Genomic DNA, 27,967 nt, shown 5'->3' on the forward strand with positions numbered 1-27,967 from the left:
CCACACCTCCATTTTTAGAACTGTGCATACCTACATGATTGTTTATTGTGGCATTGCACCTCACCCAAATTCATTAATGAAGTGGGAACTGTAAGAAACAGAAGTACATACTATTTTAGAATTTCAAGTGAAATTAGAAATTCAGCTGAAATTGGCACTGGGACTTACCTGAAAGCATTTGAGGGCTGTTGTTAGTTAAGGATTGAATTCATTCATGGAGCTTAACTATGTTGCTCATCTGATTTGTGCAATTCCATTCACTATTTATAAGCCAGCATTGACTTGATGCTACACATGAACAGGGACCAACATTTCTTACATGCATTGAATTAAATTCCCATAATCCTGATAGTCTGTGAATTATGTGTATATTTAGAAAAATATGGACAAGTACAAGCATACTTTGGACAGAGTTCCTATTCCCAAAAGCTGGACATATTTTGTCAGCTACATGATTCAGCTGCTAATCAATGATGTGAATTTGGTATCAAAGATTATTCATATTTGCAATCACAATTGTTTTGCAAATTCTGACCAGAAATTTGCATGGAATTTTAACTTGACTGATATGACCATGTATGATATATTAGAACCCACCTTGTGAAGAAAGATTCTATTCATTCAGGCCAAGCATCAAACTTCTGATTCAATTTTCATATAATGACAAAGAAGTAGGATTAAGAGGTAGGCCTTCTAAGTTATGGTTAGGGTCCCCTCAAAAGTAGGATTGGTTCCACCCAATCACTGTTTCAATAAGCTTTAGATATAATTATTATGCAGTACCAAAGTAGATTATAGAGACTGTTGTATCATAAGCATTTATTCCATTCTTCCAGGATGCATGGTGAATGCTTTCTATCAGACTTAAAACAAGAAACAGCAGCAGAGATGTTTATTCACATGACAGAATAATTAGAAACAGATTTGCAAGTTAGAAATCAAAACAACAAAAGGAAAAACTGCAAAGGTTTCAAGAAAATTGAATTCAATCTCCAATCTCAACCTCAAAAAATTGACAAATGGAACAGATCTTCCAATTAAAGTTAGATTAGGGAGATGCTGATCCTGTTAATATTCATAAAGGCCACAAAGCTTTAACATATTGATAAAAAGCACCGCAAACAATCAGAATGCTGCTTTTAAGCAATTTTATTCTTGGCCAGAAAAAAATCTTCACTCAGTTTATAAAACAATTAAAACTGTTAATTGAGAGCCTTCTTAACATTTGTATGAAAACTGTCTTGGTCATGCAATTGATTATTCTGTAGCTGATCACAGTACTGTTCAAGTAAGCTTAATACAAAGTTAACATACTTGATCATCTTCCTTTAGTTGTAAAAGGAATTAACCTAGGAGGCATACATTTCCCATTCTCAAAATTTCATTCTCAGAGTTTCTATTATTCTACAATTTTTATACTACATCCCATATAAAAACATCTCAAGTGATTAATTTGTATATTCCTTAATCTTTAGGACTTTCAAAGAAAAAAATAAGGCCCATGACCCATTTCCCCCATTTATTTTACTAAGCTTCTCAACTTTCTGTTTTCTTCTTCATAATACCAGAATCTGAGATCATCAGGTGAAGGTGAATGGCGGGAAATTCAAGAAGCTATTTCACATTATACAACACTTAATTTAATCATATAAATTCATTTTTATAAAACGAATCACTTTTTAGATAATTTTAAAGGATTCAAAACATTCTCAGGAGTATCAGAATACGAATAATTAAAAGTGACATGGCTCTAAATACCAGAATTTAGAGTAAAGCTTCATTCCTGAGGACTATATAATTTTCTAGGCAGGTGGTTTCCCATTGCCATTTTCCAGGATATGATTATACCTCTGAATTCCAGTATCTAAAGAACAATTTGTAATAGGAGTTATTGTCATCATAAAGCACCTTATTTGGAAGCTTTCCAGAGGTACACAGTTAACCAATATGCTTAATTCCAACACTACTTTTCTTATTTTTTTTGTTGCTATTTTAGCATTCAAATTGATATTTTCCTTTCAAAACAATTGCATAATTAAAACCAGTTTGGACTTACTTAATCATATATTCACTTGTACTGTGTGTACTGTTTATTTTAGTAGTTAATGTTGTTATAGAGGAATACATGGAAAATATAATGCTAAAAATACAGAAAAAAGCTTTTAGATGTGAAATGAAACAAAAATATGTAATAATAATAGCACTTCAGACTTTGCATCACCTCCATAGTGCTGGTACAGAACTCTCTGAGCAGTTTACAAATATCAGCATATTGCCCACAACAATCTGGGTCCTCATTTTACTGACCTCGGAAGGATGGAAGGCTGAGTCAATCTTGAGCTGGTCAGGTTTGAACTCCTGGCTGAACTCCTTGCATTCAAACCACTGTGCCACCATAGCTCTTGTAATGTATCTACCTAATTTATGCAGAATTATTCTTAAAATATTATTGAATTCACTTGCTGCCTATCTCGCCATGGGACTACTCTAGAATTATAAAGAAAAGATTTGAATATTTTAAGTTTTAAATTTTTAAAGAATCAACAACTTATGTACAAAGTCAGTTGGTATGACTAAGTAACTAGATATTTCTGTTGTTGCAAACATGAGAGTTTACACATTCAAAATTATCAGTCTATGAGACTTTTTTTCTTTAACCTTTTGGCAGGTTTACCTTATTGTGTTACCATATCATATCGTGTTTTACACATCTTCCTGTTACTTTTAACTACAGATTTTTTTTACATAATTACCACTGATATTTAATTGCCAAAAATTTAGAAAAACGATAGCTGTCACCAGCACACTGATATCAAACGCCATTGTTTAAAATTCCTGTTTTCTTCCAACAAGCTATCAAATTATCTACAAGAACTGGTTTGCCAAAGTACAGGGTCTCTTAGCATCTACTAGGTCAAATAAGCAACCCATTACTTTTTGTGCAAATACCTAAAACCATTTGAATCTCAGTGTATCAACTGCAAGTTATATATACTACATCTCTTAGGGCCAGACAGGTTTTTGTTTTCTTTTTCCCCTAGAAAATAACACCACATTCTGAATCACTGGGACCAATTATTATTTTTCCTTAAGGGACATGGTTTAGTTGTCATGGTTTGAGTTTGCAGTTTATTGTGATCTTCAATATTCCAATGTTACACAAAGACTATGAATTTTGTCCCTTTCAATAGCCATGTATACCTTCTTAGGTTAATAAATTGGATATGGTCTTCCAAGCCCCAGCGATGTAAAACTGGAATACAACACATTATTTAATTAATTTACTCTTCATTTTTTTCTTTCTCAGACCTTCATATTATGTTTTTAGCAAAAGGTTTTTAGTATGCCTGGTCTGATTCAAATGCTGTACATAACGGATAAAGCATTATCTTTCTAAGCTGTTTATTGAAATGCATACATTATTCTCATGGAATGTAACCTGTTCATGTCTACTTTTCTAAGCTTATAAGCACTGGAACTTCAGATTTTTGCAAATGTTATATTTTTTTCATAACTAATATTTTCTCTTTGTGAATATTGCTATAAAACTAAATGACTATCATCTTAACTTTTTCCATGGACTATTTTAACCAATCCTTTTGGTGCTGCTGTTGCAAAATAACGGAGCCCAACATAATTATCTACACCAACTCCCAAATAATCTGGGTACTTTAAGATCTAAGTTAATTCCACTAGAGTGTTCAGATATCAAACTAGCAGTTCTTGTATTTGTCAAAAGTCTCATAGAATCCTGGTCTGACTTTTCTGATATTCATACGTAGATGCTGATTTTCAGAAGGAACTGACTCATTGTAAGTGGTTGAAGTTGCTGTCCCAGTTACCCAACAAGGTGACAGACGCTTTCTTTTTGCTTTATCTGAAAACCCTGCAATTCCCTTGTTGTATTCAAGACAGGAGTCATCTTTATTCTTATTAACATCTTCAACTGGCTGTTCATCCCTGTTTGAAGTCATTTCTTTCCGCTTACGAGCTTCTTTCTCTTCCTCTGCAATTTTCCTAAAATGCTCTAATGACTCAACCTTTCTCCGTCTTTCTATTGTTTCCATTTGTTTTTTGTCCACAAAGTCCTCAAAGTACATTTTTCTCTCATTCCTCTGATCTTCAAGGAATTTCCATTCAGTATCTGTCATCTTAACACCACTGCACTGCTCCAATTTCTCTCGTGTAACAGTGTCTGTACAAAATATATCAAAAAGCTGTTCTGAACTCCTATTGAAGTCATCTGCTTTCTGAATAAACAGTTCATTTTTTCTTCGTTTTCTGGATTGGTATAACTTTGAGAATTCTTCATATACTTTCAGAATATGCTTCTTTATGCTGTGTGTTGCTATGGTATATAGATTGCAAAACAACCAGTGTTCCTGCAAAAGTTCAGCAAGCAATTGGGCGGCATCTTCTTTGGATCGTTGTGCTTGACCAGCCCTTTTTGGATGCAACAAATACAACATGTTTTGAATGACATCCTTCTTTGTAGGCAGAATTCCTTGTGCAAATTCAGAAGATTCTACATAATCAACAGTTCCCAGAGTCTTTTTTGCTTTTATTTTATCCAAAGCTGCCATAATTCCTGTTTAAAGTCACTTTATATGAAAAGCTGAAAAAGAAAGGAGACATTAGCTGAAATAACACACCAACAATGAAATGAGAATTTTAATTCAAAAACTTTAAAATGCTATATGAGTAGTTCTCGCTTAACTGTTGTAATATGAATCGGCAACTCTGCCATTAAGCAGTCAAGTGGGAAATCACAAACCATGCTTTCCAGCTGGAAGAGACAAGACTACTAAGTTTCACAGCTTTAGCATTTGTTCGCCTTCTTACCATTCCCCCACTCTTTGGAATGCTCAAGTGCCCACTTACTGTCAAAAGCAATGCAATCATACTGGCAGCCTAGGACTGAGAGCTGCAGGCAAGTTACACAGCTTACAGTACTCTTGAAACCTCTTCCTCTCCAACTTTCTCCACTCTGCTGGGGGGGGGGGAGAGAGAGAGAGAGAGAGAGAGAGAGAAAACAGCTCTCTTTTATTTGACTGCTGCCAGCATGATTGCATTGCTTTTGATGGGTAAAAAAATAAGCTTACTGTTTCATTAAACTGTATAAAACATTAGTATATTATTTTATTTACTGAAATAATTGTATTTTCAATTACCTCTATTGACAGAGATAACTAATATTTTCCCAAACAATACAGATTTATAAAACAATGTTTATACAACAAAGTGTATTTATTTTATTAAATTTATATCCTGTCCATATCACCATTACAACAACTCTTGGATACAACCTAAAAGACAAATAAAATCAACAAAGCCATGTCACTGCTATATCCTGATTACATTGCATTATGTTTTACAGGATCCGCCTTTTAAAATTATTCTAAAGCTACAGTTGGACCAAAATGCCTATTTGTCTGCAGGTGAGAGCTACTTTTCACATAATATTGGAATCCACACTGACCAACAAGAAAATTCAAAATGAATTAAAGCCCAACTTCAGCTTAGCATCCAATAAGATCTGAGAGACTAGGCATGCACCTATCACATAACCAGTGTAATCTGGCAGTGTCTAGGAGGCATGTCTTTTCTGCTTTCATGCCTGCTGAAATGTAGATGTTGTGTAGTCTTGCCCCTGGCCTTGTTTTTTAAAGGCTCTTAAAACTTCACTTTTCCCACAGGAACTGACCAGAAGGTTTTATTACCATCTTGACTATTTTTAAATTATTTTTGATTCAGTGAAGTTGTCTCTGTATATATTATTATATTGTAAAATTTAACAGTTGTGTACTATGCCCTAATTCATATGACAGCTGGATGCCTATATAAATTAAAATAATTCAGGATCATCTTGAAATAGTTTCTACCTATTCAGGACACAGACCACTGAAGGCTTCTTCTCCATATAAAATCTAGGAAAAAATGAGGACATCTTATTCCTCAATGGAATGGAAACCCCATATGGAATGCCATCCCACCAAAAATCTCAATGGTTCCATTATTCTTATCCTTTAGCAATTCCTTAAAAGTTGACCTATTCAGAAAAGAGTTTTAAGATTTCCAGTCCATATTACCTATTATATTTCTAATTATAATTTAGGAAAATTAATAGTTTTGCCATTATTTCTCAACTAGTCTGCTTTTCTGTTACACCACACAAGTCTTTTAGAGCGTGGCAATATATGTATTAAATGAATAAATGTATATTTTCTACTGATGGAAATTGCAATACTCCCAGGTAAGAAGATATCCTCTCAAAGGTATTTTTGGAGCCATTTGCAGCCGAACATAAGTTATTAATCACAGCTATATTAAACCTGCTTTACACTATCAACTTTTAACTATGCTCTTTATTATACACAATGGAAATTCTCTGCATCTTTTCAAAAACTGTAGGCTATGAAAAAAACCCGACTTAGCTGCAAAGCTTAAACTAAACTTGAATTTCCAGAACTATACATTCTTAAATATTAATGCTGTCTACTTTAATTACTTTTAAACATATGTGCAAAGAAATGCTGCCCTAAACAGAATGCGCTTTTCTTAGATATGAAGAAAAGGTATGGAAACACAGAGGAGAGTAAGCGGTACTCCCATGTACAGTGCTCGATTTTTATCCAATAATGCAAGCAGCAGCCTTCAAAATACAAACTTTACATTGTGCAGCTGGATTATAGTTGTATAATTTCCAGCAGCTTGCAATTTAAAAAAAAAAGTTGCACGTCTGCAGGGCAGGTGGCCAAAGAAAACATAAGACAACCGGGAGGTGGAAGAACTGTAATGGGTAGGATAATTTAACGCATTAGTATTTGGGCGCCACAAAACTATTAGTGTCTTCGCTGCAACACATACATAACAATACTTATTCATTCAAATTGTATACTGCCCGATTCTCTTCTCTAACCTAGCAGCTTTCCAAAACAGGGTAAACAAACCCCACCAGCCACCTCAATCTACCCTTCTGTCAGCAAACTCCAGAATACCTATAGGCTCTTTATTTGCTCACTGGGGTGTGAGTGACTGAGTGCTGTCCTTCCAAACGGAGAATGAGAAGCCCCTCTCCATTTGGCAGATCCCAGTCGCTACTTCACTTCATTTGGCTTTTCCGAAACGAGGATGCTACGTAGAAAAAGCAAAGGGCCACCGGACCCATAAGGGGGTGGAGCGGCCTCCTCCCTCTCGGCCTCGTCAAGTCTCTGCCCACTTGCGTACAGCAGGCCATCTGAAGCCTTCTTCCCCGGTAAGCCAGCGACAGCGGAACCTAGTCCGGTGAACTCCAAATCCGCCTTTCCTCTCATCCCTCCCCTCCCGTTTCAGATTACCAGAACGGCAATATAAAAAAAAAAGAAAAGAAAAAACGGTAAGGCGTCACTTACAGGCCCACGCGCCGTGCACCATCCTTTTACTGAAACCCCGCGAGACCTCAAGGCAGTAAAAAGGGAAAAGTGAGCCCACCTCCGCCATCTTGAAGAAGGGCATATTTACAGCTTGCTTTCGGGGAAATTCCTTCCATCTCGCCGTCTCTATGGTCCAAACGGGCTTTTAACGAGCGGCTGAAGAAAACAGCATTAACCTACCAGGAATCGTCAGCTAGCTTGCGTTTCGTTTTGACTAGTCAGCGGAGACGAAACATGGATAAGGGCCTATCAAGTTTTGGAAAACTCTTGACAGCCCCCCCTTTTTTTTCTTAGCGTGAAAAAGAACCGACTGAATAACAGCACAGCAAAAAAAATAATCACTACCATCTAGTAAGGCGAGTCAACAAACGACATCACGGTTAAAATAAGGAGGGGGTTCGCGCGGGGGGAGTAGGTTATTTTAAAGTAGATGGCACCATCCTCATCGACGAAAGAACTGGCCGACCCACAAAAACAGGGAGGCTCTTAGCCAATTGGCTTTCAGTGGGGAAAAACTCGATTGGTCCTCCAAAAGGAACCTGCTTAAATTGCCGTTAATCGAAAACTAGATTCGAATATTGGCCAATCCGCTCTTCTCTGGGAGTACCGTCACCTTGCCAACGAGGGCGGGACTAAGTAAGTGCCTGCCGTCCTTCCTACTATATGTCAGTGCTTAGACTCAAAACTTCTCTTGCTGAGTGTCGGGTTATTTTTTCAATCGCCGCTAATCACCTATGGCTGAGTAAGAGGGCGCGGACTGGTTTGCCTTTAGACGATTTCCCTCAGTAACCAAGGGCTACGCCGGGAAGTTTGTGTAACAATTGTCTCGCTTAGTTGAAGTCTTCGACGTTTAACTCCGGTGAGAAGCGAGCTTGGTTTTGTGATTGACGGTTTCTCCGTTTTCCTCTCCAGGATATTATACACAGTGATGCGCTACGATTTTTTACCTGGAGGTAAAAAAGTAAAAAAGTAAAAAAGATAAGTCTGCTTATCTTTTGATGCTGTGCCATCGTTTTTGCTTGGTGCAAATTTCTCTATTATCAGATTAACTAAAAATTTAAAAGCTAACCTTGGCACAGATTTGTTTAACTTCATATTATAAGATTGTTATTTATATTAGTATATTAATAATTGATATTAAATATAATGCTATTAAATAATGGACCCAAGGCATCCAAAAGTATAAGCCTCCCCTCCCAGAGGACTTGTAGTTTAAAAACAGACGGAAGGTGGAAATAAAAAAGGAAACAATATTATTTTAATTAAAGATGCTAAAACTAAATTACTACAGAACACTGGAACTGGAGTGTTGTGTCAAATATTTAATCAGCTAATTTAGTTTTGACTGATGAAAGTCTTTACTACTGTGATCCAACCCTTTACTAGGTTCCCTTTTGTTTTGGATATTAAGGAAATTGAAGTGCAGCATATCTGCAGGCACTAAACTTTGATATAGACACTAATAGGTATATTTTGATGCTTGTTTTTTGAAAGACATGTTACATCCCACTGAGTGGGATTTAGGAAGCAACTATTTCCAAAGCTATTTTTGATAAATCAGTGATGCTCTTAAGGATAGCAATTAGAAAGAAGTGAAGATGGAAAAGTTGAAAATTGGACAAATTTGGTTGCGCAAATTGGGAAATATGGTATATAAAGTTGTTTTGCTGCCTGTACTACAAAGTATATGAGAATTAAATGCTCTGTATATCATACAGGATTTCATTGTTTAGTCTTATTTAATGCTGCATTAACAATGTCAGCTGATTTTAGTAAGGCAATGCAAATTCCCTTCCTACAAAACAAAAATGTTAGATAGGTTAGTGTTCAATAGCATGACCAGTGCTGAAGGATGCTGGGAGTTATACTTTAATTATATTTAGAGAGTCATGAATTTCCCATGTCTTAATGGAGTTAAAGAATGGAGTTCACTTTCATAAGCTTTGTCAATGGCTATCAAATTAAATATCTTTAAAAGAGAGAAAACTGAGGGTCAATCAGTGAGTGGCTTCTTATTGTTATAACTGTTACCTCCTAAATCAGAGAGGCAGAGCTTGAGATATTACAGGAGCCTTACTTTTATGCCTTATGTCTATAAAATGTTTGTTTTACCACTGACAGAAAAAGATTGCTGGATCCAAAGGGATTTTGAACAACATATATACAAATGAATACCTAGTTAAAAATCTAAGTTTTCTTTCTGTTTTTGCTTGAACCAATGTGCTAATATAACTTGATATAACTAATGTTCACTGTTGCAATCTCAGAGGCCATCTCATAATCTTTCAACTCTTTATATAGAGCCAGAAGATCCATTATTGGTTCAATTAACCCAATATTGGCTCTATTTTGTCATATACTAGTTCTTTGTAGCCCTCCCTGAGAATAGAAATGATGCCAAAGATTTGACATTACCTTTCTGCTCTGACAGCATAAGGGAAGGTGGATTGTATATATCCACATTGTATATATTCCTTCCTGAAACTGTTAAGCTCCAGGACCTGGATAAACTAATGCATTATATTTAGTCACCAAAAGTATGAAAGTCCATGAGTGCAATTCCTGGGAGAAGATTTGAAATTCTTAAATTAACATCTGGCTACTCATGTCTGAGCAGTGTCAATAAGGATGAAATCAGTCATATGGTGCCTCTTAGTGGTCAGTTTAATCAAGGATCCTGAGGACACAAGTGTTTTGAGAATTAACTGTGGCAATCCTAATGCCCTTCTGACAACGAGGTTGTAAAAAGGTAACAGCAACCAAATTCGGGGATCTCTTTGATTCCTTTTCCTGACCATGGATCCTCTGGGTTCAGGCTGTCCCAGCCATATGTTCTCTGCTCCATTCCTTGCCAGTCACTTGTCACTTAGAAGCAATTACTGCCAAACACATAGTGCGTCATTCTGTCTACCTGCATTGGATTCTTTTGTATATGTTTCTTTTGAAGCCAATATGCCTACTTGCAGGAGTTTCTAAGGAGTTTTAGCTTTTTCTGCAAGTACCTGAACTGGGCATCTGGCAGGCTACTGCAGAGAAACAAATTGTGATCTTGAGAGTTGTATGATACATTTTTCTGTTTCAGCGCAGGTCATAGTTTAACAAGGAGGCTGGCTGAGAATGGAAGAGACCACCTTGAAGATGATACTAGTGGAACAAAGAACGGAGACTAATGAGAAATTAAACTGTAATGGAAAAAATAATATCTCATCAAGCAGGTATGTAACATTTATTACCAACTTATAGTCTTTGCTTTTAATGTAAGTACGGTACTAAGAACTTGCTGTTTCCTGTATGATTTATTTTACAATAAAATCTGTTGAACTTAGTGGGGCTTATTTTAAATTGAATTTGCATAGGATGGGTTGCAAATCTCATTCAAGAACACTATCCTGGAATGGAATATCCAAATCACTAAGATTATTAGCCAATTTCAAATGTCTGATTATGAGTCATAACTAAATACAAAATGCTTTCAAAATTAATGAACGTATCAAAGAGTGAGGCAACCCCTCTCAATTTTATGACAGTTTTCCAAGAAAGTATAGAAATACAATTTTGTAACATTTAGAGGTGAAATACAGTAGTGTTACTGCTTGGAAAAGTAGATAGCAGTGGGAAAGATTTTTCAAAGAAAGTTTTCCAAAATACACACTGCAACCTAGTGTGAAGGTGATGGTATTAATCTATGTGGTTCCTCTTTCTATTGATAACCATTTTTTCTATCTCCTATAGGAAAATTTATATGGATTACAATGCAACTACCCCTCTGGCACCAGAAGTGATTGAGACAGTTAAAGAAGCCATGTATGAAGCATGGGGCAATCCTAGCAGTTCTTATGAAGCAGGTCTGATAAAAAATAATATGGAGGTATTTTGTGAAAGCATCTTTTTGGGGTACAAACATGTCTAATGGTAAAGGAGGGATCTAATTTTGAAGGGTTATTGGAGTGGTAGTTAAGGATTTATTAGAAGACTCAAACATTGAATGGTGAATCATTACAGCCTCCAGTCACTTCTAGCAGTAACTATGGAAAATTGAGATAGCCCTAGTAACATTTGGAATGTTTGCGGTTAAATTATATGTATATATACATGCAATACTGCATTTTTCTTTGTTTAAAAATAATACATGGGCTTGCTGCTTGGAAAAGATGGTAGGATGGCATGTAATGTTGCATGTGTATGTACATATACCGTGTTTCTCCAACAATACAGCCTCCCCCAATAGGAAGTCCCAGCATGCTTTATAGGCATAAAATCAAATTAAGCCCCTCCCCCCAAATTAAGGCCTATATTAAACATGTGAAATGGGGAATGGCAGGGGGGGACTGGCCGTTAGGAAGTACTTTTGTTGCATACCAGGATATGGTGCTGACTGCATTGACTTCGGCATTGGTGGGGCACTTCGTATCGGGAGACCTTCCACCGATGCTTTCCCTTCTCCCCATGCTGCCGCAGAGTTTAAAGCAACGCTGCAGCGTTTGGCACAGCCACGCGTGGCCAGCCAGGGCTCCTCCCTGTAACCGGCTTCAGGTGCTCCTGTCGCTGCCTTCCCTTTGCCTTCAAAGGCAAAGCCAATTTGTTTAAAAAACGACGCCCGACTACCAGTACGACAAAGAATCCCCTGCCCAAGAGGGCAGCCCAACCCCACATGGGGAGACGAATCTCCCGGGGCCGCAGCACAGGATCGGCCCATCCCAGGAGAAGCGTCCAGCCACCATCCCTGCCTGGCGCTGGGCAGAGCGCAAAGAGCTTCGCCTGGGGTGCCCAGCGCAGCTGACAGGCAGGACCTCCTACCCGGTGGCAGAGCTCTCCCCAAGGCAGCGAGCGCCTCCCCGCCGGACCCACCGCTCATGCTGCCAGAGCCATGCAGGCTGGGCAGAGCCAGGAAAGAGAGCCACGGGTGCGCGCCTGCCTGCCAAGCAAAAGAGCCGGACCGACCCAAGCTTGGCTTCCTTCCCAAGTCCCTCCAGCCCGAACCCAAAGGGTCCACTGGGAGAGGCCACCCGAGGCAGTTATAGTGCCCACCCATCCGTGGACAGGGAGGCAAGGCGATGGCCTGCGCCGTGTCCTCCGAGCTGAGCCCCGCTGAGTGAGCGCCTCTGCCCGATGCCCATGCCGCTGCAGCGTTTGGAGCTGCCAGCATGTTTGGAGATGCGTGGGGACGGGGACGGGCTGGGCGAGGGGTGGAAAGAAAAGGCGGCTTTGGGCTCTCTCGGCTAGACCCGCCAGCCAGGGAAGCAGCGCTGGGCGCCCCAGGCAAAGCTTTTTGCGGTCTGCCCAGCGCCAGGCAGGGATGGCGGCTGGGTGCTTCTCCCGGGATGGGCCGATCCTGCGCTGTGGCCCTGGGAGATTCGCCTCCCCACGTGGGGTTGGGCTGCCCACTTAGGCAGGGGAGTCTTTGTCATACTGGTAGTAGGGCGTCATTTTTAAAAGAATTGGCTTTGCCTTCGAAGGCAAAGGGAAGGCAGTGACAAGAGTGCCTGAAGCTGAGTGTCTCCACCAGGCTCCGGTTGCAGGGAGGAGGCCTGGCTGGCCACGCATGGCTGCGCCAAACGTGGCGTTGCTCTAAATGCCACAGCAGCACAGGGAGAAGGGAAAGCAACAGTGGCGGAAGGTTTCCCAATACGAAGTGCCCCACCAACGCCAAAGTCAACATCCAAGCCGTCACCACCCACCCGCCCGAAGATGCAAGGGGGGGGAATTAAGTCACCCCCCAAAAGACGGCCTAGCCATTTTTGGGGGGGTCAAAAAAAAAAAATAAGGCCCAGCCTTATTTAGTGAGAAACACGGTAATTTAACAGCAGTCATATTTTATGTATTATTAAAAAGCAATACAAATAAATTTTAAAAAGTGTGTAAAATTAGTCAAACCATCAAGCATACCTGGCATTTACAATTTAAAAGCAGCAAAATAGCTATGTGTTCTTAGCATCTGGTAGTCATCACTGGATATTATAAACCTAGCTCATTAATATTGTTTTGGGGCAACAATGGTTGGATAAGTTTCAGAGCTGTAAGTTATGTTTTGCCTCCAAAACAGTGGGAGGAGAAGTAGCATTTTAGCACACCTTGTGGCTAGTGTTGAGTGTTGTTTATTTAAGGAGGAAAATGCCATTTTAACACTTAGAACAAAGGATTACTTAACCCTATCTCACTCACTGACTGGGGAATAAAGTGAAGGTAATTTCATGGATACAAGACTGAAAGGTGGTGTTGCTGGGACTTCTCTGTACAATAATTAGGCGCAATTGGGAGAAAAGCCCACAATTAAAATGCACATGCCTTTAGTGTGAGAAACAAAATAATCCGGATCTACCTTATATGATACATTTTTGTGTCTTACATCCACAGGTCAAAGAGCAAAGAAAATAATAAATGAAGCTCGTGAAAGTCTAGCTAAAATGGTGGGAGGATCATTCCAGGACATTATTTTCACTTCTGGAGGGACAGAAGTAAGATATCTGACATTGTTAACACTATGTTGAGCTGACTTTTATTTTTAAAAATGCCTTCAATTTCTAGCCTTAGTCATATTTATTTTTATTTTCTGGAAATGAAATTCTGGCTGAGAAAAATAAGCAAAAAATAGTAATTAACTCAAAGAAAAATATTTTTCTATCCTACAGAACAATTCTTTAATCTGATTTGTATTTCATTCTTTTTTTTTTTTCTCCAGGCCAATAACTTAGTGATTCATAGTGCAGTGGAGAACTTTATGAAAAGCAACAAACAAAGTACTGTCGCAACAAAAGAAAGCCATGAAGAAAAGACCTTAGGGACACTTCCACATATCATTATATCTTGCATTGAACATGATTCAGTTCGTCTCCCTGTAGAGCACTTGGTGAAGGAACAAAAAGCTGGTGAGCAATTGACATTTTCGAGGTAGGGCCATCAACATTTTTGGTGGCACTTTTGAAATGGAGGTGAGGATGTTTCACAAAATGGCTGTTATTGTAGGCATGGCCATTCACAAAGCACAAATTTAGTAGAGCATGAACTTATGAGTTTCTTTATCTCACTATCTCATTTATAGGCTTAGGATGCTTTGTGTGTCTGTCTCTCTCACACACACACACCAGTTTACCTTTCTTATTTTTTTAATGGGTAGATGAGTTTTCAGAACAAGTATGCATCTTCAGCTATTAAAAATTCTTTGTTTTTTAAAAAATATCCATGGAATCTTCAAATCTGTTCATCCTGTACCTCTCTTTCTTATAGTTCAGTGAATTGGAGCATTTCTATGTGAGATGCTTCCAAATGTTATCTGTCTCTTTTGAACTTAAAAAAAATAACTTCACATCTGTTTGCCTAACGGTTCCTGTGTTATCTCCATCAAGGCCATCTTATTGTCTGAATGAAATATATGCATTTCATTCTGCCATCCTAGCTTAGACCATTAATTGTAGAAGGTAATGGTTATATAAACTTGAAGGAGTGCAAAAAAAAAGTTTGCATAAACAGCATAAAATAAATAGCTTGGCCTAGGAAGAAGAGAGTGTGAGGAAGAAACTCAAGATTACCTGCTTTGATTCTCTGGTATAAGAGAGGTCAGAGGAAAACTCTGGCTTTCAAAGTCAGGCTTTCAAGATTCTGTGACTATATCCTATAATAATACAGTTAATACAGTTCCTGTAATTTTTACAGTATGGGATCTGTTTCTTGACTTGGCTACCTTAAAAAGGTTGGTACTTGTGTTATTATGAAATTAAAATTTTATTAGAATTTTATCCCTCCTTTTATATTTAATTAGATGGAGTTATGCAAGGAATTTGTAGATGACCAGGCTGAAGGGGAAGGGGGCAAGTGTGTCATTAGTTTGGAGTTTTTCATGCCCATAAGAGATCTAAGTCTCGCCCTCCTTAAATTCCATTGACTCTTATTTATTGCCAATTTGCCTTGACCATTAATAATTCAGCTTCTTATAAACAGCTAGAATGGAATAAATTTCTACTCATTTGAATAACCTTGTTTCATGGTTTCTTGCACCTGGCAGAATTCATTATAAGCATTTTCTTAACTCTTAACTTTTTATAAAATAAAGGAGCTAAATTATACCCTGCTTTCAAGCTGCTGCTGAGTTTCTGAGGAGTTTTCCTTTTTCCTTAAATTCTGCCTTTAAACCTGTAACTTTTTTTAGGTTTCTTCATGACTGCTACACCTTGCAGTCTCTGTTGCTGAGCAGTTTGACTGGAATTATCTGGTATCTATTGTGGCATCCTTCAAACCTATTGTAAGAAAAAATAGCAACTGCTTTTGAACAAATTTGAACTGTGGGATGACATTCTTCTTTTTATCCTGGTTTGTAGAAGCCACTTTTGTGCCAGTATCAAAGGTGACTGGGCGAGTGGAAGTAGATGATGTTGTTGCAGCAATCCATCCAACTAGCTGCTTAGTTTCTGTAATGCTAGCAAATAATGAAACTGGGGTCGTGATGGTGAGTTGTAAATTTAATTGTTATAGCTCATACATTTAAGGAAAATAGTTATTTTTTAATTAATTGAGATTATGTCAGATATTAGCAAGTACTGACAGGTATCCTCGTAAAACATTTTCTATTATTATATTCATTCAGCCTACTTTCAATCACTGACTGATGAATTGCAAATGACACGTGATTGTGACTGAAGTTGTTTCAGTTGATTGTATTCCAAGGATGGGGCAATGTCTACAATGATGTACAGATGACAAGTAAATAAATAAAGCCATGAGGAACAGGTTTATTCATGTATGAGAATATAATGAATCCACTGAAATATATTTATCTTTCTGTAGACTGATGTCTGACTACAGTATTTTATACATTTACCACATTTTATAAAATTATATGTATGTATTCTTTCATACACAGACACAGACACAGACACACACACACACATATTTGAAGTTATGTCCCTTTTGCTAAACTAATGCCAAAGATGTATCAAAACAGGTTCTTTAGGATAGCTGCTTTTAACATTTAATATCTTAAAATTTCTTAATTTTTTGTGATTTATGCCAGTGTTCTTGCTTCCATATTTTACAACAATGACTTTATTTTTGCCAGCATAGATTATTACATTTTTGTTTAATAAATTGCTAGATATGTATGCAACACATTTTGGCTTTGTTTTTTATTATAAAATTTTCTAAATAAATAGAACAAGATCAATATTAAGTTACTAAGTAGATTCAGTTATGCTAATTGTGGAGGCAGGCAAATGTTAACAATAGATTTTATGACTGTAGAAAGATGGTAATACCAATATAACAATAGGCCTATTAGTCATAGCCTATTCTTCAATTATGAAAGACTAGAATTATATCCAATGTGATACACAGAGCATATTAGTTGATGTAATATCTTTTCTATTTCAATAGTTCAAAAATGAATTATTATACTAATAAGGAGGGCAAGGTGGGGTTTTTGATAAAATTATATCTCCTGACACCTAACAGGATACTTTTCTCTCAGCCCATCTCAGAACTCACTCAGCAGATTAAAGTTATCAACCACAAGAGAAAGGCCTCTGGCCTGCCATGGATCTTAGTGCACACAGATGCAGCCCAGATGATTGGAAAGGGGAGAGTGGACGTGCAGGACTTGGGAGTAGATTACCTCACTATTGTAGGACACAAGGTATATTTTTCTCTGTTTGGGCTACTATCTCCTTGTTGTGACTTCTTCTGAACTTTAGAGAATTTCATACACAAGACCAACAGTTCTCACTTACTAAATTAGAAGCCACTATGCCTCTTAATTTAGTTTATCATTTCTGGAAACTATTTTCTTACAGATCTCATGTGACATGCTGTTGGAATGTTTTTTGTTGGATAGCTGTACAGTAAACTCTGCTTTGAATAATCTTACTATGCATGTTGGTATACAGAATATAAAGCAGTGAAACAGTAGTAATAAGGTATTTAATTATGCCACATTTTAAGAAGGCACACTGTTAAGCTTGATACCTCTAGGAAACTATTGGAAATTTTCTTTTTCAAAGAGGAAGGTACAAGGGTATTTGTAATGTTTGACTTGATAGTAACCAATACTAGTATCACGAAGTAGAAGTAGTGGGAACATTGAGAAAAATGACTATATAAAGCTGAGATTATCCAGAGAGATGCTTGACTCCCCTACATTGGATTGTTTAAGCAGAGATTGAGTAGCCATCCAGCACTGAGCCTTTTATTTTGAATTCTTACATGGAATAGACAGCCCAATCCAATGTCAAAATGGCTTTATCCAGCTCTATAATTCTGTGATGAGAATCATTGTTTGATTTTAATGATACTTCAGAGGGTCCTTTAAGGATTCTCCAGCAGATGGCCCTCAGGAATAATTTTTGAATGAAAATTCTGTTCAATAAGTCATCTTTTTAGGAATCTTTATCTGCATTGTTAATTATAATTTATCTCCCTTCAGTTTTTATATATTGCTTTTACTGTTGTGATTTATAATTGCAGTTTTATGCCCCACGTATTGGAGCCTTGTATGTGCGAGGACTTGATATGAACACTCCTCTTCACCCTATGCTGTTTGGAGGTGGACAGGAATGGAGTTTTCGCCCAGGGTATAGTGAACAGGAGCACTGGATGAACCAACGGAATTGTTAGAGACAAATGTATTGTGAAACTGTGGCGGGATGTACAACTTTCTTTGGTTCAAAAGCATGTAGGCATGCTTGATGACATGCTCAGGACTATAATCTAAAAGAGGGTAGTGGGGCAAAACCCATCACGATCAGGAATGGGGTATTTTGTTTTATTTGTCTTTGTTTTTATTTGGCAAGTAAAAGTAAATAATAAGTAAAAGTAAATAAAAAGTACTCTTTTAAACCTTGCTATGCTGCCATAAATCGATCCATAGTTCTGTCTCAGGGCAGAATAACCTAGCTGGAATTATTACATTTTAGACAAATTATGCAAGGAGCTAGCTGTTTTGAGAACAATCACTTCTAGGAAAGATAGAAAAAAGAAAAGAAAGAAAGATCAGCAGTAAACTGGATGAACCCAGGTACAATGGTGACATGTATGCCATGGGAAGACCTGAAGGGCCAGGTTGGGGACATATCTTGCTGAAGGCCTGTCTATTTTGTCACCAAGAGTCAACACTAATATGATGGCACAGAATCAGTTAAAAATGGTAATCATTAAAAAATAAAGTTTTATTGCAGAAACACATCTATGTTTCCCTTCCCTCCTCTCTCAATCCAATTTATAATTCAGTACAAACACAAAAACACGTCTCTCTATATCTCTGAATAAAAACGTATGGGAAATTAAATAGATGGATCCTTATCTATTTCAATGCTCTGCTTTTCAATTCCCGTTATCTGATTTTATCTTAAACTGCAGAAAAAGGAAATGCAAGTATGATAAGAAGAGGGAAGAAGATAAACAGTTCAGGCAAGAGCAGACTATGCTGAGAGTAGCAGACAGACAGAGAAAATGGGTAAAGGAAGGGAAAAGCAGTAGGATAAGGATTGCAGAAGAGTATCAAATGAATTGAGAGAAAGTTGAGGGGAACTGGATTGAGGCAGCAATGACGGAAATACTACTGGGAAGGAAAATGAGCAAAGATCACAGGAACAAAGGATGAGAGTTATCTAGCTAGGTAGGAAGGCAGAGGTGGTATCAGGTAAGCCACAGAAGAGAAACTGCAAGTAGAAGTAACACAGAAGGTAGAAAAGATGATGGAGGTAATAGTGAGCATAGTAGAGGAGAAGCTGGAGGGAGTGGAATTTGGAAGAGCAGTTGAGTAATAGGCACTTTTGAATAGCAGAAGTCAGGGCTGATGCCTGAAAAACTGGTTTGAAAAGGAACCATAGGTAGCACTGACACCTGCCATGCCATACATTTTGCACCTCTAATGCTATAGTGAATTGTATATAGGTTTTAAGAGTGTGCGAGAAAAGATATGGAAATGTTTGGAAGAAAAATGCAAATAAACTGATAAAATAAGGAGAGGCTCTTCTGTTTCCTAGGTAGTATCTTGATTTTCATTAGAAGTGTTTGTTTTATTTACTTCATACATTAATACCAGTGACATATTGTAATATCTTTGTTGTGCTAAGTATATGTAATGTGTTAAACACTTCATACAGTTGTAGACATTTATGTAATTTAAGTGTATGAATAAAAGCTTTTTTTTTTTAGGACTGAGAATACTCCAATGATTGCTGGTCTTGGCAAGGTAGGCTTAAAAATGGTAAATAATATAAATATGCAATGTGAATAAAAACTGTCTTATTGAATAGTGTGTCTTTACTATATTTTTTAAAAAAGAGGAAATGGATATCAGCAAGTCATAGATTTAAATGCAGTATACATATACCTGAGGGGAGTAACTCCAGATTCTCTGAGATTTCTTTGATTGGACTTAGTCAATGCCAATATTCTTTAGTTTCTAGACTCTTGCACCGAGTCTTCACAATGTTTTCTGTGTTTGCTTGTGAACCCAAAGTTCTACACCTAGACTTATACCTTCAGGTTAGTTTAACATATAGTAGGTTACTAATAGATGATCAGGTGCTTACAGCAATCTCACAATTTTTTTTAGCACCTTGAAGTCTTCAATCTCAGCAACTGTGCAGGTAGCTTATCAGGCTAAAAGTAAAACATCAAGTTGGAGTATATAAACAAATGGCAGGGAGTGGAGTCCACAGGAACCAGTGCTTTCGTCATTTGCCTGCTTTTGATACCTCCCTCCTAGGGAATGGCTCTGATTGTTGAATGTGGGTACTGCAAAAAGAATGTGGGTACATGCTTTGAAAATAATTTGCAAAAAAAGGGAAAAAAAAACCTTTTGGACCTATTGGTATTGTTTTTTAAAAAATGTTAGGTTTTTGAGTAGCCTTGAAAAAGAGCTTTAGGTTTCTCGCAATTATTTTTGAAGTGCGTACAACCATACTACAGAATACCCCAACATTTTCTGTTACTTTTTATCTTTTAGACTGTTTTGTAGGTGTTGCGTTTTGTTCAGTAGATTGGGAGTTTTGGGGGATCCTGTGGACCTACCATATTGGCTTTTTGTCTACCCCGGTTAATGAAAATAAACATCATATGGTCAGGTGCACAAGGAAACTGAATGATTCCTTTCAAATTTGGCTCTAATATTTAACCTGATATTCTCACCTTCTTTTGCAGGCAGCTGAATTGGTAAATGAAAACTCTGAGCTATATGAAGCTCACATGAGGAAGGTTCGGGATTATCTGGAAGAAAGGCTTGAAGTAATTTCAATCATTTGTCTATTTTCTGTATAGTTTTGCAGTCTTTGTACAGGAGCAGGAGATGACATCAGAAAACGATACTGTACTAAACAGTCATGGGGCAGTGATGCCTTTCAATCTAAATGGAAGTGGGGCAAAGGGCAAGAATGCTAAAATAGCAAATGGACAGAAATGACACAGAGAACACGTTGGTTCAGATTATAGATACATGTGTCATATCTGGATTAACCCTCGTGACTATTGCAGAACTGCTATTTTTTTGTAACAGAATAACACTGAAGCCTCTTTGAATTGCCTTTCTTGGAATTCATTACTACAAGAATTGTGACAAATGTCCTACTTTGATTTGCCAGAACAAGGTAGACATAACACAAGACCTTTCAGATATTCTTCCCACACCTATGAATAAGGTGATATTTAATCCTGTGAGTGCTATACTGGAAATTATATTGCCACAAGAACAATACTACCCATAAATTTTTTTTTTAAATTTATGTAAAATTATAATACGCTTTTATTTTTTCTTGAATTCTGTGATGTGTGTGTGTGTGTTAATTTTACATTTTATAAAAAGTGTTACTTCATATTCTAGACTATATTTGGAAGACAAAATATCAATTTTAATTGTCGATTGGAAGGCTCTAAACGACTTTGCAACACCTGTAATTTTTCTATATTGGGCTCAGGTCTACAAGGTAACGTCTATACTATATTTGCCCTATTCTTTAAGAACTAGTCTATGATTGATTTACGGGATTTTGTATTTAGTGATCAATAAAAAAATTAGTATTAATTGCTTTTAAAACTAATCTCTCTGCCTTAAACCAAATCAAGAGGTTATCAGCATGCTTTTGTGTGCTTAGTCAAATTTGCATTGTAATTTCATTATGAAAATACCAACTAGAGATGCAAAATATAAAGAAATTTTTTTACAAAATGAATTCTGTAAGTGGTCAAAAGGCATTTTTCTGGTTTGTTCCTGAAACGTAATTTGAAATATATATTTCCCATGTTCTAATTTGGTTGTAGCAATTTTTTATCTATAATCCTAACATTGTTTGTCAACATGCATGAGTGCCAATTCTACCAAAGTATGAACAAGGACTGATTTTTAAAATTATATCTTAGTTATACGTGATACCATAGGTAAAACTATAAGCAAACTGTTATGTGTTTCTTCCGTACTTAGGCCCATAGGTACTTTATGAGAAGAGAGCAGATATATGTCTCATTTTTTCTGTAGGTTGGCTGGTGCTCTCACGTTGTAGGACTTTGCTAGCCAGTGTTGGGGCAGCCTGCCACTCTGAAAAGGGTGACCAGTAAGTAATTAGTGTTGTGTTGTGGTTCCTGTAATTGGAGGGCATATGTAAAGAAGTTTGTTTGTGTGTGTATTTTAAAAATAATTAACCATTTAGAGTCATCACAGCTCTCAATTTCTCATATTACCCAAGAATTAGTTCATGAGAATAGGAATAAGTGTCCTATAGATATATTAATATCTATTTATGAGAATAGGAATAAGTGTTCTATAGATATATTAATATCTAGGCCATTTATCCAATTAAGTGCAGTATTTGTTAGCTGGAGAATATTTTTCCTCCTGTGTAACCTCTCAAATAGCAGTTAGTCAATCATTCTAACCATTATATTCTTAACAGCTAGTAATGGCATGTGACAAAGTATTATGATAAGTAATTACAGCCCTTACATTATTGTAATTGCCCCCTTCCTCACTGATTTATAATATCCAAGAAATAAGCATCATTCACAATCCATTATTCTATGCAATAGGAACAAATATATGATTTAACTAATTGTGTTCCTCCATTGATCTTCTACCAGTTGACTCACTATATATTATTCTTTCTGGGCCTTTAAGAGTAAGATGTAAGGAAAGAGATATTATGCAGCCTTGATAGAAGTAGGGAAAGAATTGACTATTCAGAAGCTAAGAGTATTTTGATTTAGCTACCCGGACCATTATAAAAACTGATCAATCTGCTGACATATGTGTTTATTCCTAGTGATGAGCAGATGCTTTGTACCACTGTAAACAAATCTTTTCCCAAATCCCCATAGCCCTCTCTTTGGGGGGCAATGGCCTATATAATTAATGGAGTATGGGGAATTAGGATATTGCAAAATGCTTTTGTTCTGATTAGATAGAGAAATATAAAATGATGTACCAAGTATCAAGAAGTTACTTGCTCTCCATATTGTGTAATGTATACAGTATTTCAGATACCACAGGTTTGTATAAGTACTTTGCATTTATATCTTTCTTTTCAAAAGACTTAAAATCATACTCTGCAACCTATAGAATATTTGTTAAAATTGCCATAGGCGTTTTGGAATGCAAATACTAAGAGACTTATTCTAGTAGTTTTGCTGCCATCCATGACTTGAATCCATAATCTGGTTTATTATTCATTTGCTTTTCCTCTGTCTCATCAGTCAGTTTATAGCATAGTCATTAAATATAATCAAATCTGAATTTATCTGTTCTTGTAGTTAAAATGGATAATTTAAAAAAACATTATTTCAATACAATAATGATTCTTCTGAATCTTTTTATGTAGGTGTTCTATCTTGGCTACATAAAGACCTGGATTTGAAGTTTAAATTTGTTATTGGCTTGTGCAATAACATGCATAATAAAATAACATAACATAATAAAAATCCACAACCTTTCATCACAATTGGTTCCATAAGTCATTTGGAGTATGTGTTGTATATAATAACTTTTTATCAGTTTTAAATGCTAGCAATAAATAACAATTCCACATTCTCCATACTTAAAAGCCCTTAATGTTTAGCTTGTCATCCATACCATATTTATTATTGAACATTAATCTCTTTACATTAATCTAATTACATTAATTCAGTAATTCTGAAAGAAATTTCAGAATTACTGAATTGTGTGGTATGGTTTAATTGTCTATCATCCTTATGAAGTGTGGAATTCTGTAGACTTCAGTATACAAATTTGACCATGTTTGAATTTCTATTGAAACAAAAATGCCTTAAAAATAAATGTTTTTTGGACAGGAGGAGTTATGCATAATGTGTTTATATGCTTCTCAGATCATGGTAAAAATACTATTAAAGGTTATATTTTGTTTTAATTGTGTCTGTTCTCCAGGCCCTCAGCTGTTCTGCTTAGTTGTGGAATTCCTTATAACGTTGCACAGAATGCCATACGCCTCAGTGTGGGCCGTGATACAAGCAAAGAAGATGTGGATCTGATTGTAGAAGATTTGAAACAGGCTGTGGCTGAGTTACAGTAGGCTGTATACTTATAGGCGGCAGCAGCAGCAGCAACAACAACAACAGATTCTGTTCATCAGTATCAGGAAGTGAGCTCATCTAGTTCTGATACTCCATTGCTCAATGTGCCATACTTACATCTGACATATTGTGAGCTATTGTATTGCCATCAATTATATGAAGCAGAATTTTTGTTGAATATCAAGTAATTTGTTTACAGCTTTTAAATACCTTTTCAAAAACAAATGTAAATATTATGGTTGTCCAAAAGGTGCTTTTTCCAAAAGGCAGCTGGGCTTTCTTTTCTTTTTTTTTCTTTGAAAATATTTACTTTCGATCCAAAAGCTCTTCATTTATGTCTGTGGAGATTCTCAATCATCCAGGTCATGGTTGCTTTTCCAAAAAGCAACATATTGGGTTTTTTTCTTTGAAACGTTTCACTTCTTATCCTTCTTCAGCTTCTTGGATGAGAAGTGAAATGTTTTCAAAGAAGAAACCCAAGAAAGTCCAGTTGCTTTTTGGAAAAAGCACCTTTGGGACAATCATGACTTGGAAGAAGGAGAATCTCCATAGATATGATTACAATAGGTAGAAGGCATATGCATTTATATACATGTGTATATGCCTTCTACCTATTGTAATCATATCTATGGAGATTCTCCTTCTTCCAAGTCATGATTGTCCCAAAGGTGCTTTTTCCAAAAAGCAACTGGACTTTCTTGGGTTTCTTCTTCTGACATATGCATACATATATGGTCAAATAAATCTCTAAATTTGAACCAATCAGGGATTTGCCTTGGAGATGTCTATGTTTAATCCAGAAATGTATAATAATAAATAGTTCTACTCTAATCAATGCATGTATGCATATACATATGCACTGTGAAAGAATGTATAATACATCTATCGTGTATAATACATCTATTAGAATTAAGGAACAGAGAAAAACAGAATATTGCTTACATATGGACCTGCTTCCTTCCATTTAACTTAGCATTAAAGGGTTATTTATAATTTTATGTAGTTAAACCTATTGCCTTGAGTTTTGAAAAAAAAAGTGGGATATAAATCTAATAACTAATTAACTGACAAGTAAATCATGCTGGAAGCAACTCAGATGTTGGGGATCTGAATTGGGTTGTTGCTGTCCCTTTCTGTCATGAATGGCAAGAGGACAGAATTAACCACAACAGTATTTTCTTTTGAGGAGAAGCAGGTGCTGTGATAGATGCTGGGTTTCACCGTCCCTGTTTGTTACAAATCATAAAAAGTCATAAATATAATAAATAGGAGATCTGTTCTCACTTGAAAAATCCTACAATAGAAGAGATAATGGCAGCTGGGAATATATGTGTATTTTCTTTAAATGTTGTATTTCAGAAATATGTTGTAATTGACTTGAATAAGTGAAACAAGGTCTACTGTTTTTGTGTTTTGTTTATTTTTACTGCATCCACTGAAACATTGTTTGCTAATAGTGAATGGAGCTAAAGAGGTAACGTTTGGTTTCTTAGTACTGTAATTGCTAAGGTTTAATAGGAAATTCTCCAGTATAAGTCACTCGCTGACCTTTCATAGTATTATTTGTTTTACATGGCAGCATGACCTGTACTAAACGGTTAAAGTGAGTTATACTGTAAACGGATGCCCTCTGTAAAATGTAAGCACAATTATATCTTAGCATGAAATACAACTGCTTAGTTGTTCATAGAAAGATACAACATACAAAGAAGCAACCAGTTGATGCATCTGATTTTATGTTGACTGTAATTTAAAGCTAATATAAGCATTTAATTCTTCTGTATTTTTAATCTCATTTTTTGAGAGTTGGCCTTGCCCATCTCCTTTAACTATGATACCGCAGGAAGTTTATTTGTTGAATCTCTGTCTAATCATTAATATCTAATATCTAATCTTCCAATTTCCTTCATGTTCAACAGTTCTGTTTAAATATTTCATCAAACAATAACTTTGGAGATCTATATCCAGATTTGCACAGATTCATGGATATTTTACATAACAGTTTTTGAAATCAGTTTTGAAACGCAGTACAGTTTAAACCCCAAATATATTCTTATAATTTTGAAATATTTCTTGATTTGCAAAGGACTCACGAAACAGTTTCCTTTCTTTGACTCTTGTCTCATCTATTTCTGTCCCAGGTCCAAAATTAGGTTTATTTATTTATTTATCCATTTATTTATTTATCCATTTATATACATTTATGGATAAATTTATAAGGAATGTTTGTGATGGAGGCACTGTATAGGAGACAAAAACCTATGTTTAAGTTTTTAGCTAGATGGTACTGTGTTGTTTTCTAAGAACATGTATGTTTTCTGTGAAATTAGATTGAATGACAAATAAAAAATATTGAACTGAAATAAATTACTAAGATATTTGTGATAGAAAACCTGGAGTGAAAACAGGAGTTAAACATGTGGTAAACATTAGAGAAAGAAAATTATATGTCTTACTGGTAGTAGAAGATTGAGAAATATTTAGATATGCAAATTATGATAAAGAATACAATGTAGTCTGTCATGAGGAATTAATATTGAAAATGTTTGTATATAGCAGAGTGCTTCTGCCAACTTTCTTTGCTTATTGAATTTGCATGTGATTGTATTTGTATTGAGGGTAAAATTATTCCATCTCAAATGACCCAGAAAATGATGAAAATATGGAATTGCACTTAAAAAAAGCAAATGGAGACATAGGAAACTCAAAAAGAAAAACAGTAATTAAAGTTTCTTCAAGCTTTTGTAGCCTATAATTGATGAATATATAAATCAGATAAAATTGCAGTGTAACAGTGTAACTTTTAATTTTTGCTATTTTATAAGTTAGAGTATAAAATGTGCTTTACATTTGATTAGTCCCTTTAAAGTACATTTGACACTTTAGGAGTTAACGTCACAAGAGAAAGGAGAATTAATACAATAAAAGGCCTGTGTTCCTTTCTAAAGCCCACAACAGAAATTGGGGTTCCTATCATCTTTTACCAAATAATCAAAAAGATCCATCACCTGCTTAATATATTTTTTTTAAAAATCAGAAAAAGCAAGAAAACCAGCAATAAAGTTCAAATAGATGGGAAAGCAAAGTGCTGCTGTATTAGCTACCAATGAGCAAAGCCAGTTGCTGATAGCAGTCAGAATCAAATAGTGCTCTGAATCAGGACCTAGTCTTTTATGCATCATAAGCAAGCAAGGAGGATTTTCTCAGATCTCTTGCTCTGCAAGCAAAGCTTCTTGGAAACCAAAAATAAACAGTGCAGCAATTCCAGCATGTGATGGAGCAACTTGCCAAAATACAACAGCTGAAAAAGATGGAGAAAATAGTGTGAAAGTAAGTTGATAAGGACTTTCTAAACATACACTAGAAACAAGAGAAGAGTTGGACTTTGTTTATACCACACATAATTGTAGTGCCTGTATACATATTGCTGTTCGATTAGCTGTGAATGCCAACAATAGTTGGATTTTACTGCTATGTATATTTAATTCTCATTGAAAAGTTGCTTTCTGGCATTTATCAGTTGTTCCTCATTATGAGAGGTGGAGTATTCTAAAATAAGATTGTGGATTTGAAAGAGTGCACACTGTGGAAACAGATATTGCAACAGACTGAATATTTTTCACTGTTTGCAAAGGGAACATTTTACATATCCCTACAGGATTGATATTAGGACATTACTAGAATAATGCAAAATGTTTTATTCTAGCCATTTATTCATTTGCAGTATATCCCATCCATCCTTCATTGATGTACAGTTCTAATCATTTACATTGTGTGCTGTAGACTAAATCTCTGATGAACTTAATGGAAAGTATTAAGTATTAGGCTTTATGATGCAATCTTAATATTTTTATTTGGAAATAAACTTTAATGAATATTGAGCTGTTTAATACATATACACACATAGAGTAAAAATGCATTATCACAGTTCTGGGCATATTTACATAAAAGTGCATGCTACTGAAATTAAACATAATTTTGAGCAGTTTTTACATTTTATAGCTAGTGATTTGCTGCATATGTCTAATTTGGGAGTAGCAGTTTTTATACAA

General features: G+C 36.1%; 2 protein-coding genes across 13 annotated transcripts; one reads left to right on the forward strand and one right to left on the reverse strand.

Moving 5' to 3' along the window:
* Positions 1 to 799: 799 nt before the first annotated feature.
* Positions 800 to 7,706, reverse strand: LOC113436751 (uncharacterized). 4 transcript variants are annotated; one of them, XM_087933036.1, is made up of 2 exons: positions 7,593 to 7,706; positions 800 to 4,615 (listed from the first exon to the last, which is right to left on the reverse strand). In XM_087933036.1, exon 2 carries the CDS (start codon positions 4,581 to 4,583, stop codon positions 3,714 to 3,716), a length of 870 nt encoding a protein of 289 aa, XP_087789162.1. In that variant the 5' UTR covers positions 4,584 to 4,615; positions 7,593 to 7,706; the 3' UTR covers positions 800 to 3,713. The 4 variants fall into 4 exon arrangements, with proteins under 4 accessions (XP_087789162.1, XP_026557120.1, XP_026557117.1 ...); XM_026701335.2 differs by having other exon boundaries at positions 7,471 to 7,602; XM_026701332.2 differs by lacking the exon at positions 7,593 to 7,706 and adding an exon at positions 7,392 to 7,422.
* SCLY (selenocysteine lyase) lies at positions 7,159 to 26,701 on the forward strand. Of its 9 annotated transcripts, none has more exons than XM_026701330.2 (13): positions 7,159 to 7,255; positions 10,495 to 10,627; positions 11,145 to 11,257; positions 13,767 to 13,867; positions 14,092 to 14,278; positions 15,725 to 15,852; positions 16,870 to 17,034; positions 17,862 to 17,968; positions 19,554 to 19,590; positions 20,544 to 20,627; positions 21,220 to 21,322; positions 21,871 to 21,946; positions 23,770 to 26,701. In XM_026701330.2, the coding sequence occupies exons 2-13, from the start codon at positions 10,530 to 10,532 to the stop codon at positions 23,912 to 23,914; spliced, it is 1,344 nt and encodes a 447-aa protein (XP_026557115.1). In that variant the 5' UTR covers positions 7,159 to 7,255; positions 10,495 to 10,529; the 3' UTR covers positions 23,915 to 26,701. The 9 variants fall into 9 exon arrangements, with proteins under 9 accessions (XP_026557115.1, XP_087789159.1, XP_087789157.1 ...); XM_087933033.1 differs by having other exon boundaries at positions 7,169 to 7,255; positions 10,500 to 10,627; XM_087933031.1 differs by lacking the exon at positions 7,159 to 7,255 and adding an exon at positions 7,522 to 7,649 and having other exon boundaries at positions 10,494 to 10,627.
* The last annotated feature ends 1,266 nt before the right edge of the window (positions 26,702 to 27,967 follow it).

The sequence above is a fragment of the Pseudonaja textilis genome, chromosome 4, assembly GCF_049901715.1.
Source record: "Pseudonaja textilis isolate UNSWEBS1 chromosome 4, rPseTex1.2, whole genome shotgun sequence".
In the NCBI taxonomy this organism is placed as follows: Eukaryota; Metazoa; Chordata; class Lepidosauria; order Squamata; family Elapidae; genus Pseudonaja; species Pseudonaja textilis.